The sequence below is a fragment of the Mesitornis unicolor genome, unplaced genomic scaffold (genome assembly GCF_000695765.1).
Source record: "Mesitornis unicolor isolate BGI_N332 unplaced genomic scaffold, ASM69576v1 scaffold15853, whole genome shotgun sequence".
NCBI lineage: Eukaryota > Metazoa > Chordata > Aves > Mesitornithiformes > Mesitornithidae > Mesitornis > Mesitornis unicolor.
Genome location: NW_010172730.1, coordinates 55491 through 68147, shown reverse-complemented (window position 1 = coordinate 68147; position 12657 = coordinate 55491). Strand labels below are relative to the sequence as shown.

Sequence of the window (12657 nt, the reverse complement as noted above, 5' to 3'; positions counted from 1 at the left end):
AGAGTGTCTTCTCTCAGAGGTGGAATAAAACTTGTAAACGTGAAAATTAACTAACGCGTTGGGTTCTCAGCCCCTTGAATTAGAGAACAGATCTCGTTTTCTGCCACAGACTGGTTCTTCTGTTTCTACAGTCCTGTTTTGAGGGCTAAGTGATCAAAATAGTTCTACCCCATGCAGGTGAGAGACCACAATCGGGTTAACAGTGACTAAAATTTTTACTTCCCACTCTCAAGCAGCTCATTAGAATACTTCCCAAATAATTAAAATCCTTATCTTCTTCCTCTGGCCCTCCCATTCTGTCCCCGAGGAAGGTGTAGACATTGCATTAATATTACTGAGGTAAGCATCTCAATTTAGCACGTTGTTAGAGATTTTCTTGGCGGTTTTATTCAATCCACAGCAATGCTTTGAGTAGCACAGGACCATTCTTAAAGAATTATCTTGGGCAGTGCACTCTCCCTGATAGTTGGTAAATGTGTCCTCAACAGGAGTCTGAATGAAAATAATAATTTCTGAAGCAAGTTTAAATTCTGTGTTGGACTCTATTTCTGTAATGGAGACCTGACTTTGTGCGATGGAATGGCTTGTGGGACAGAAAGCTCTCATCTTGGGAGCTCTGCACTTAAAGTAACAGGTCACAGTTCTATACAAATTTCAGAAACTAGTATGAATCCTATTTGAATTTATCAGTCTTGTTTTGTTTGTTGTACTTCCTTGTCTAAAGAGACTGCCTTTGGCTTGAGGCGCACTGCATGTTGAGAGTACAGTTTTAATGACAAAAGCTGTTAAGTTGGAATATTTTGAAAGCGCTATTAATGAGAATATAAAACTACATTACGTGGTAACCTTCAATAAACTTTATTGAAGGTTAAGAGTTATTTGACCTTTTTGTAATTACTTGGGATTTTATGTAACTACTTTTTGTGCAGAGGATGACACCCTAAGTGAGTCGTCTATGGACAGCTTGCTTTGGAGTGACGATGACTGCAGTCAGTACGTGGATGTGACCACGAACCCTGACGAAGAAGTTGAAGAAAGTGATTTTGAGATTGTTCGCTGTGTTTGTGAAGTCAAAGAAGAAAATGACTTCATGATTCAGGTATGAAGTGGAGGGTGAATGCACATTTCAGGGAATACAGTGGAATGTGGCAGTGGAAAAGCTGTGGTAGAAATATGCACAGTATGTTCTATACTGGAAATAAACTGTTGTCTTCTGAAATCATAAAACTTTTGTAGATAAGCTGTCAAGGTAAGCTGCTGCTCTGATGGGTAGAAAACTGCTTCTTTGATACAGTTTATGAAAAAAATCTTCTTCCATTTGTTTGTTGTTTGGGTTTTTTTAATCAAAGGAAAGTGGAGGAAGAGGAGGACAGTTCTGTACAAGCCATTGACAGTTGGTTTGTCATTGTGGATTTGCATTTTTCTAAAAACTTGAACACTTGGAGAAGACATATTAAAAAATCAGTAACTTTTTACCTGGCTTTTTTGCTTCCCTCTATTTTTGAGCATGTTCAGAACATTGCCATGAAATGGTGGTACTGTTCCACTTCTGCGCCCTGGCAAGAAGCTTGACTTAGACATAGAATCCTTTAGGTAAGGATGAACAAGAAAAACCATGACTTGAGTCTTTTGTTTGGAAGCAGAGCTGCATCTGTCTACTCTGCAGCTTCTTCTGTAGTTTGTAAATTCAGAGTTCCTAATCTACATAAAGCATCTGTCTGTTCTCCATGTATGTACTCTTTTTAAACCAATTTTACAGAAGACTCTCCAACCAGAGCAGTGTTTATTATCTCTCCAGCTTAAAACTGTTGATAAAAGCCTCTTTGGAACTGCTCTGGCTGTTTACTTGTACTTTTTTGCTGTGAACAACAACAGCCTGATTTTTATTTTTTTTTTATTAGGGCTAGCTAATGCAGCTAAGTTTGATTTAATTTTTTTATATATATGTATATGTGTGTGTGTGTATATATATGTGTGTATGTATATACATATACATATATATATACACACATACATACACACACACATGTAATTGTATTTTATTTCAAATTATTTTTTCCTCAATGGTCAAGTTTGACAGCTAACTTCACTGGGAAGTTTCCTCTGGCCTTTCATAGTATTTTACAGAGCTATACTATGGAAGGTGTGACTTTTTCTCTTAGTGCTGAGTTCATTTGGATGGACACCTTTGTGTTAGTGTTGGATCATGACAGTGCAGGACAAAAGATACCTTGTGCAGTAGGAAAAAGGGCAGTGATGGGCAGTGGTCACAATTGGATAAATGACATCTGAGGGTGTAGGAGGAGAAAGATTCAGACAGTTGGGAATACAGGGCTGCTTTGAGGAGATGGCTCAATGAAAACACGAAGATAGCGTGGTTTTCTGGCAAACGTAAGCTCAGCGCTAGTCAGTGATTGCAGAATGCGGAGAACTGACAGCTGCTCAGGACATAGTTTGTGGATAGCTTTCACTTCAGGTTTCCTGGGCTGCTCCTGCCATAGTTTTCTAGATTGAACTAGTTTGGGGTGTTGTTGAGTGTGTTGCAAAGTTTTAAACACTTTAGCTGTGTTATAAAAGAATTCTCTAGGAGAGCAGGTTATTCTCTCTGCAAAAGAGATGCAGATGAGCAGCGTGGTGAGTACCAGCATGCAGTACAGGAATTGGGGACCAATAGGAATTGGGGAGCAAGGAGCTGGTAACAACATTTTGTGGGGATAAGTTAGGCACATGTTATGCTTGGAGGTGCCCAGTGTTGTGCTCCCCACACCTTTCTGTCAGTCTGTGGTTTTGTGCAGTCTGATCCCCTGTTGTTAATGTTAATGTTAATGTTGATACAAAGCAATGATGCTATGTTATACAACTATGAAATTATGATGAGGGAAATCTATTTTCAGCTTTTCAGAGGTGCAGTGCTGAGGTTGACACTTCCCTTTATAGAGTGAGAATCCTCTGTAGTTGTGGTAACTTCACAAAAAGGAAAAATTTCTTCCCTGTTTCCTCCTCGGACTTCAATTTGACCCTTGAAAACTCAAATTTGGAAGTGTCTGCCCTAGAGAATTTGCGTTTAGACTTGCCCTCTCTTCCTGAAGATAGGTAATTTTGCTCAGTATAGGGGTTTTTAGAAGAATATTATAATTCTTTGCACTTGTCTCTGTTAGAGTGTTTGTTCTGCTCTTGGTTATTACTCTGACAAGATCTGGAGGAAATATGCTGGCGCTTGGGGTACTTGCTTGAGCGTGTGCCAGTCTGCCTTGACTTGTGTCATGGTTTGGGCCCAGTGCATAACTGAGCACCATGGTGCCCCAAAAAGGGCTAGTCAAAATAAGGACTGGAAGGGCTTTCTCACCACTTAAAAAGGTCACAGGCAAGAGACAGACTCATCATAAGGAATAAAAAAAAAAACAACAATTTTAATTTGTTACCAACATCAGAGTAGAACAATGGGCGATACAACCAGATCTTAACTCAAAACACCTTCCCCCCCACCTCTCCATTTTTCCCATGCTCAGCTTTTGTTCCCCCACCCCTTTGCCTTGAGGCGCAGGGGATGGGAGTGGGGGTTGCAGTGAGTTTTCATGCCATGTGCTCCTCTGGAGTAGGAAGACTCCGTCCAGCCTCTCTCTCTCTCTCTCTCTCACTCTCTCTCTCTCTCTCTCTGCTTCCACATGGCCCCCTTTCCATAGGGGGAAAAAGTCCCCAAAGCTCCAATCTGGGTCTGCCCACAGTCACAGCTCCCTCACACACGAACTGCTCCAGCACACACTGCCTGGAGTCACAGCTTCTTCAGGAGCAGCCACTGCTCACATGGCCCTGTCCCACCGGTGAACTCTACAGGCTGCAGGCAGTCGACCCAGCTCTCGCCATGGGTTAGTAGAATTAAAACTGAGAAAAAGTATTAAAAAATAATAAATCATTGATCAGAGCTGTTTCATTCCAGCCTCTTAACATGGCAAGGAGGTTACTGGTTTTCATTTATGGAGCCTGCGTTAAAGTGGTAGCTTGGCATTGTCTTGTGTTACAGCTGAAGGCACAGGATTCCCTTCATAGGGTAAGACTTGGGCCCAAAGAAGTCCAGACAGTCCAGTCATTGTCCCTTCCTTTTGGTCTTTCTGCCTAAACATTGGTGAATAATTTGTGTGTGGTACAGAGAATTTTGAGGCTAGATTGTGTGGCCTTGGAGATGATGGATGTAAACAGGCTTGGGATGTCCTTGTTCTGGTAGATGAAAAGTTGCTTTAAATGCGTGTCCATTTGGTACACTTATTTATTTTGGAATTGAACTCAAATGTTGCTGCACAACTCTTGCGTGTTTTCCCTCTTTGAAATCTCTTTCTTTGGCTTGCTGTGAATCTCCCTGCTGCAGCCTGGCCAGTCAAGCTGGGAGGTAGAACATGCAGGTGAAAGGAGGCACCTGTGCTGCGATGGGGTGGATATCTATATCGGTTGAGTAAAACAAGAAAAAGTTGGGATACTTCATTAGAGTTCTGGGCAAATTTGTCTGGACAAATCACTGAGTGTAGCTCTGTGCTGTATGGCATGAGTTACAGGATGCAAACGTGTCTAGGTCCAGGAGCTCCCTTCATATTTTTAGCAAGCAGTCTGCTTTCCTGAATCTATTCTCTTCCTTTTAGAACACCTTTTTCTGGCTCCTACTGTTTCTTTTGAAAGGATGATGGTGTCTCAGCCTTTTTTGGAAACATCTCACTGCTTTAGGACTGTGTACCCATTTTGTGAGGCATAGCATTGTTAGTCCCATCTTTCAGAAACCTGTTTCTCTCTGAACTTTTACATTCTCCATTCCCAGTGCTTCCATTTCTTCCACACCCGGACCACTAATTCAGTATAACGATGTATTCAAAAACTGATGGTCCTTTTTTTGTCTCTCCTAGCTTGAGGAAAGGCAGCAGATAGGAAAACTTTTGCCAGTATTTTCAAGATGTCTGCATTAAACTGTTGGCTTGTGCTCTGAGATATAAAGGTTATGATTTGTTGTCTCGCTGCTTGTGAAAAGAGTGGTTCTGAACTAAAACCACTGTTTAAAAGCAAAATTGACTCAATGTGCTTGTGTTAGGTTTTGTCCCATGTTCAGTGGTCTTCAGGCTACAGTTGAAGTTTTGTCCACTTCTTAAAAGTGGAGGAAGAGGGGAAGTGACTGAAACAGAAGGTGGATATCATTTTTCCTGCTCTAAAACTGTATGGCTTTAAGTACAGTGATTGCATTTTGAATAGCATAACTGTGCAAAAATAGCAGGACCAAATTGTATTCAGTCTTTGCCGGTCTGGTTGCTCACACTTAGAGGAACGTCAGAAGTTTTTTAAGCTCGTACAAGTGCAGTTGCACTTCAGTTGTGTATTAGTAGAGCTACCTTTGAAATAGGCACGATGTTAGAGACACAAGTTTTAGTACAGTGTTATATTGGCTAGTCCCATGTGACATAAATTTCCCTTGGATTTTATAATTAAATGGGATTTACTGTTTGACATGGAAACCTTTTAATTCAGAAAACTTCATATATTTTGCTAAAGAAAGCTTGATTGCATTGTTTTCTGTCCTGATTATGTGTGCATGCATCTCGTGAAAAATTTTTGTCTATAAAGAGAACATTTTTGCACCTTTCAGGATCTCTGCTTCCACTTCGTAATTGTTGTCGTTCTCCAGAAATCCACATGAAAAATGTGTGGGAAGGGTTCAAATTTTATCACAGTCTGATTCTTCAATGTATTTGGTTGTAGCTGGAAGAGGGGGCGGGTATTAATACATCTTTCTGTCTTAAAATATGTGGATGATGTGTCTCTTAATTGAGGTTATCTTATTGAGCTCCTGTAGGCTTCACTTCTGTTGATGTGCACTTCTTGACTTTAAACAGTGTGAAGAGTGCCTGTGCTGGCAGCATGGAGTCTGTATGGGTTTACTGGAAGATAATGTACCTGAGAAATATACCTGCTATATTTGCCAAGATCCTCCAGGTACAGAAATTTAAGGTTACAGAGCCTTCTTATATATATGTAGTAACTTTATTAGTTTATATATAGATATATATAAAAAAACAAAGATTAAACGTCCTTTTTTGTTGGTTTTTTTCCTTCTTCCCCCCTCCTCTCGCTGTGTCTGTCATTATAGCTAATTGAGTTCAGTTATAGATAAAGGAAGTTTAATTTATGTGAATGTAGGTGAGTGAATATTGTAGAATTGCAGCTGGGCAGGAATAGAAATGAATGTTTTAACTGTGATGACTGTCTGTCACATTTGCCAGCAATTGTACTGTCTGACTAAGGAAGAAGTAATTCAGAAGCACTCAGGAAAGTTAACCGAAGACTTGCCATGAGCACATCTTCTGGCACGCGGCTGCAGCGCTCCTCCTGTGAGGGCAGGCGTGCGCGTCCTTCAGAGCGCGTCAGCGAGAGGCCGGCTGGTTCTGAGCTGCTGTGCTGTGCTGGTGCTTGTTGGGAAAGGCACTTGCAATCCATGTGCACAGATAAAACTATAAATTGCCTTGGGTAACGTGGTCAGAGCTAACTAAGCAATACATTCTCTACTCCTAACTGCGTATTTTAAAACGTCTTAGTCCATCTGCAGCAGGTAAAATTGCACTTACCATGTGGACCTTTTCTGGCTTCCTACGCTATGAATTACAAAGCCTCGCTGGATGTGGAAATGAAGGAGATTCTGGCTCGAGTCAATGGGATCTCTGTTTTCCTCATTGCAAGACCTTTTTGGTTTATATACATGGATTGTGGTCTCTGCTTTTTTTGCCTGTTTAAAACTGCCAAGTCCTTGGTAGCTTAACCCATTGATTTGTGTAGTTCAAATACTAATGTGTGCAACTCCAAGCAAGGAAGACATGCTATAATTTACATTCAGTTAGTAAAATAGCTTTACATTTAGTTAAGGTTTTTTTCCAATATCTTACATCCGGGATTTTAGCCCTCTGTTTTCAAGATATTTTGCTTCGATTTGTGTCAATTTGAGTTAGTTTTACAATTAAGTAAAGTACACATGTAAACTGAAGTTGTGCCATCACACCTGAACTATTTATATTCGGTAAGAAACTTGAACAGAATGCTTTTTGGTAAAAACTGATTGCAGTTAACACTTCATTTGCTTTATTGTTTTAAGCACTGTGTTCACTATTGCTTTGAAGATCCCGAGACGTACATATTTTTTATTTGGGATTAATTTTTACCTCTGTCTTGGAAAAGGAAAACATGTCCATTTTTTGACTGTAAAAGTGGCTTCTCAGTTTCAGTGAATCTGATGTTGGCTTGAAATAAGCTAAATAGAAGTTGCTTTTAAACTTTTTTGCATGGCCATTCAGCAAACCTCTTTAGGAGCTTCTCCCAGTTTAGTGCTGGAACTTTTACCAGCACCATTCATATTACTGAAAATAAAAGCAAGTTTAGTGTAATTATGCCTAAAACCTGTGCTGTCATTTTAGAATTATTTTTTTTTTAATTCAAGGGGGATTTTTTGGAGGCTTGTTAACATTTACCCTTGTTTATAAACATTATGAAGAGATCCCTGATGGTGACAGATTCATTCAACCCATACAGAGCGTGCGTTGTTGGATGTTGTCTTGTCTTCCGTACAGCTTACACGCTTAGAGAGCACTTTTTGTCTCCGTGTACACCGCCAAGCACTAAATTTATTCTTGTGGACTGAGCTTCATTTTCTGTCACAGGTGGTAGCTTCTCTAACACAAAATAAATGCATAGGGGTTAATACAGGTACGTCAGGAACATCTCCAGAGTTGTTCTGGCCATACCTAGAACATCTCTTGTTTGATGCAGCTTATCTGCTTGAAAAGCTGAGCTGTTAAGGCCTTGAAAATGTGTCCTTCCCTGTGTTGGAGAGGTCTGGGAGCTTTTACCTCAAACCACCTAGCGTTGTCCCCTACAGCTGAGTCGCTGTGTGCTTACAAGGCACTTGTTTGCTTCTACTCCTTTACTGAGACAAACATTGGTATTGAATTTGTTTGGAAGTGTCCTTTATGTCCTTGGATGTTCATGCGGGGCATGGCACAGACATTGTTTTACTGCTGTTCTGTAGCTGCCATCTCAGAGCACATATCCTGACCAAGTTCTGCTCGTTCCTCACCATGGCTTCCCAAGAGTTGTTTTGCTTCTCTGTGCCAAGGTTAACGGCATGAGCAGCGCTGCTCCCTAACGTGTGTGGTGCAGTCCCTTCTTCCTCTGCTGCCTGGTGACTTTTTCTTGTTCTGTAGGTTCTCCGTAGCTGCTGAAACTCCCAGTCAGCATTAATGTGCCTGTAGCAGACTTCTTTGTGACTGCCGTTCTGAGTCTGTGCTGCAGTGTTACCTCTGCTTTTGTAGGTTCGCTGACTGAGCCGTATGTAGGCCAGTGAATGATGTGGTGTTTCTCAGGGTGCTGAGCTTTCTTCTGAGAACATCTGTTGTAACAGTGCATTTTACAGGGTGTGTGGAGGTTTTTGGGGGGTTTTGGCTTGGATTTTTTTGTTTGCGTTTTCTCAATTTATCAAGAATTCCACTCTTTAGCAAGAGACTTAGCAAGTTCCACTCTTTGCTGCTAACACCATTTTGCTTGCCTTCTTAAATTACTTCTGCTGATGCATTTATCACATTTAACACAACGTCATTTCAACTGTTGTTGATATTCCAACCTCTTAAGCTAAAATTGTTAATAGCCTGACTTAAGCAAACTCTCCATCACAACCTCATCGTTGATTCCTTTAAAATTTACTTTCGAATGACTGCACTAATAGTTGTATGATGCTTAAAAACAAGACCTCTGGAGAAGGGACGTTCACTTCCTTTCGCTGTGTTTTTCTGTCTGCAGAGCTGTATTCAAACGGTAGCTTTAATTATAACCATGGTCACTGGACAGTGCGATACCCTGCTACAATACACTTCTCTGTGCATCAGCTGCAGTTACCTGCTGTAGATGTCCCTTGGAGCTTGGGGTCTGAGTGCTTTTGCAGTTAGGCAGAAGTTTTTGACCAAGTATCATCTTCCTACTTGGCAAGTTCTTCATGTTTTCAGGGGTTTGTCTTGCTGTTATAGGGTCTTTATTGGTACTGTTGATAAGAAATAAGTTGTTAAAAGACTGAGATAATCAGAATTGCTACCAATGATGTTAACATGCCACAGTCAGTGCCTCATTTTAACACACTTATTACTGTTGTTTTAGGTCAGAGGTCCAGCTTAAAGTACTGGTATGAGAAGGAGTGGTTAAGTCATGGTCACATGCACGGCTTAGCGTTTTTGGAAGAAAATTACTCACACCAGAATGCCAAGAAGATTGTAGCCACTCACCAGCTTCTTGGCGATGTCCAGAGGGTGATAGAAGTACTGCATGGGCTGCAGCTGAAGATGAGCATATTACAGTAAGCAGTATTTAAGTATCAAGTCGGCATGTTCTCAGTGTGAAGTAGATTTTAAATGGTGGAAAAATAACCAGAAATTGAGACTTATTTTTTGTGCTTCTTTGTGGATATATAATGACATGGTTTGAATTGCTGATGTGATGTTGGGAAAGGACTTGGCTGTTTGAAAACTATTTAAGAGTCTTGAAGAGTGTAAATTGACGATGTGTATAGAAGGGTTGGGAAAGTAGGAAGAGAAGAGAGAAAAAAGCAGTAACAGCAGCTTCTTCTAAAGCACCTATCTAGATTTGAGTAGCAAGAAGAGGATACATGCATAAGCTATGGCAGAATTCTTGTAATGCTTACCTGCTTCATTCCAGCAATTCTAAATCATAGCTTTCCTAGCAGAAAACAAATCTCTGTTTGGCACAATGTGCTGCTCTGTTACAGTGGGAGAGCAGTTGTACCTTCAGCAACCTGTAGCAATTCATTTCTGTGCAAAGATTATTACAGATATATGTGAAAATAAGCATATTCTGTAATCACTGTAGAAATCAAGTGTTCTACATCCTTTCCTGTTTGAAGTCATCCTTGAGTTCTGATGACTGACAGCATTTTTTCAAACTCAGAGCCAGCAGTTTTGAATTGATTGAATTCCGTATTTATTAGTTAATAAATTGCACAGCAGCAGCTATTGGGAAAGCAAAGCTTTTAGTCTTTGCAGCACTCTTTAGAAGTTTTTCCCTTAAGTTTAATCTGTGGTGGTGCAGTCGGGCCACTGGCAGTACCTGAAACATGTAAATAAAATAACCCTTAAAGCAAAAGAGTAGCGATTTTAACATAAGGTTTTGCTTTTCCATTATGGAAAACAGAACGTTGTTGGAGGAGCACAATTGAGGTCAGTGAAATCGTATTATTTCAGAATATTTGGGTATTTTTTACTGACTGCAATGACTAAAGGATGTAATAGTTCAAATATTGTTAATTTCTTTACGTAATAGAACAGTTTGCTCAGTCACTTTGAAGTTTAAATTTGGTGGGTGTTTTACATTTTTATGTTTGAACAGAAATAAAGAACATCCTGACCTACAACTTTGGTGCCAGCCATGGAAGCACATTACAGTGGATAAAAAAATTCATACAAAACACATCATTCACATTGAGGAAAACTGTTGCAAAGAGGAGACAGCGAGTTACCGAACTTGGAATGGGACAGTTGAGAAACCCTCAGCCATTCCTTCTGTGGAGGAATCTTACATTACGAGTGAGCACTGTTACCAGAAGCCTCGTGCCTACTACCCTGCAGTAGAGCAGAGATTGGTTGTGGAAACAAGAGGTTCAGCCATGGATGATGGCGTAAACAGGATAAGGGAAAATGGGGATGATGCCCTGTCAGAGAGATTTGGCTGGAATCTGGATCGAGACATATGCAAGGTGGAAAACGAATCCAAACACAGTTACTCTAAGGTATTTGTATTAAAATAATGCTTTCTACATAGAGGATGTCTTTGGCTGCTCAGTACAGAACTGCACCCTTTTTAATAGTATTTAGTTTGTTTATTTGTGTTTAGTTTTCCCTAAAAAACTAAACTCTTAAGTTGCCAGTACAAATTGAAATGATAGACATGATCAAGTCCTCTATTTAAAATAATTTTAAAAACCTCTTGAGCTTGGAGCAGAGGAGACTGAGGGGTGCCCTCATTCCTGGGGATCAATTTGGAAAGGGCAGTGTCAGGAGGAAGCAGCCAGGCTCTGCTCTGGGATGTCCAATGCCAGGACAAGGGGCAGTGGTCCCAAGCTGGAGCACAGGAGGTTCAAGCTGAAGATGAGGACAAACTTTGTCAGTGTGAGTGAGGGTGGCAGAGCATGGCCCAGGCTGCCCAGAGAGGTTGTGAAGTCTCCTTCTCTGCAGACACCCAAAGCCCTGGCCGTGTTCCTGTGCGACTGCTCTGGTGATCCTGCTCTGGCAGGGGTTGCACTGGGGGAGCTTTCCAGGTCCCTTCCAACTCCTCATATTCTGTGGTTCTGTGATTTTTAAGAATCATCACCATTAAATAGTCCTGTATCCTCTTCCTACTGAAACACTGTAGTTTTGTCTTTTCAGCTCTTGGTTCTCGTTTTCAGCTCTGTCAGAGGCCTGCCTTTCTACACCCCAATGCAAAAGTATTGCTATGATAAGTTAGTGCTAAGTCATATGAAATATGACCTGACAAACATTAGAAAGCCTCTGGGAAGTACTGTAATATCTGTCTTAGATTAAAAGGTTGTTTAGTTTTTATTTCACACATACGTAAGCTGTGATTTATGTGCTTTTTAACTTCCCTGTCAAGCTGATTGAGATTGCTTCGTGTTTCCCAGAAAGGCATATATTTCAGTTCTTCAGTCTTTTCGGAGCCTTTTCCTAAATCCTGTCGTATTTCAGCAGCATGATGAAAAGGTTGGGGAGTAGAATCAACACTGCAGACAGCGTAGCCGAGTTTTACAAGTGGTGGTAATGCTTTTTTCTGGATGCTTCGATGAAAGTTCCAGTAGAATTGAGATTAGATTCCTTCAGGAAGAATCCCTTCTTGCTGCAAAATCATTTGCTCTTTAGTTGTTTACTGTCACGTTAAAAAATGGCTTTAATGTTCCCTAGGACGCACAGGTTGGGTGCGGTGGCTTCCAGCTGGACGTTGGCAAGGAGCTAGCAACATGTTTATGTGCTGTCTTGTGAAAATAGGTGCAAATCACTTGCTCCTGAAGTGCAAAGAATAGGTCTTAGTGAAACACCTGTAAAAGCATATCTGTGTTTAGATCCTCTTGCCTAAACTGCCTTAACACTGGTGTATGATCTGTTCTCTGTGTCTCTGTCCTCCACCAGCTTAAGGTTGGTTGAGTGGTCAGTGTGGGTAACTGTAAGGACCCAGTCTGGGTCACCAGTCCTGTGTCACTAATGTATGTGTTCCTGCTAGGTCAGAGAGTCTGACTCTAAGAAAGTCTTTCCAGAGGAAGCTATTGAAATGAAACTGCTGGAAAAAGACGAAGAAGGAGTTGTGAACTCACAGCTGCAGTGGCAGCTTAATCTTTTAGCTCACGTGGAGTCTCTGCAAGATGAAGTCATACACAGAATGGACTTCATTGAGAAGGAGCTTGATGGTGGGTAACCTTTTTCTATTTTAGACATTAACTGTATTTAACTGAACTGCTTGTTCAAAACATGTTAACTTGAATTTTGCTTCTGCAGACCTACGAAGAGATGAGCAGTGCTCACCACAGTTCAGTGTGACCACCTTCCTTGTGGTTGTATCCCATTGCCCAGGTTGTCTTTGGTCAGTGTT

The 12657-nt window shown here is 40.9% G+C and overlaps 1 protein-coding gene across 1 annotated transcript in view; it reads left to right on the top strand.

The window, feature by feature from the left end:
- The window catches only part of PHF20 (PHD finger protein 20), a 44970-nt gene that overhangs the window by 31481 nt on the left and 832 nt on the right, over window positions 1–12657 (top strand). Inside the window, exons 12-16 of the mRNA XM_010180503.1 lie at window positions 930–1099; window positions 5868–5967; window positions 9166–9361; window positions 10408–10807; window positions 12292–12475. Coding sequence (XP_010178805.1) covers window positions 930–1099; window positions 5868–5967; window positions 9166–9361; window positions 10408–10807; window positions 12292–12475 — 1050 coding nt within the window. The remainder of the gene's footprint in view (window positions 1–929; window positions 1100–5867; window positions 5968–9165; window positions 9362–10407; window positions 10808–12291; window positions 12476–12657) is intronic.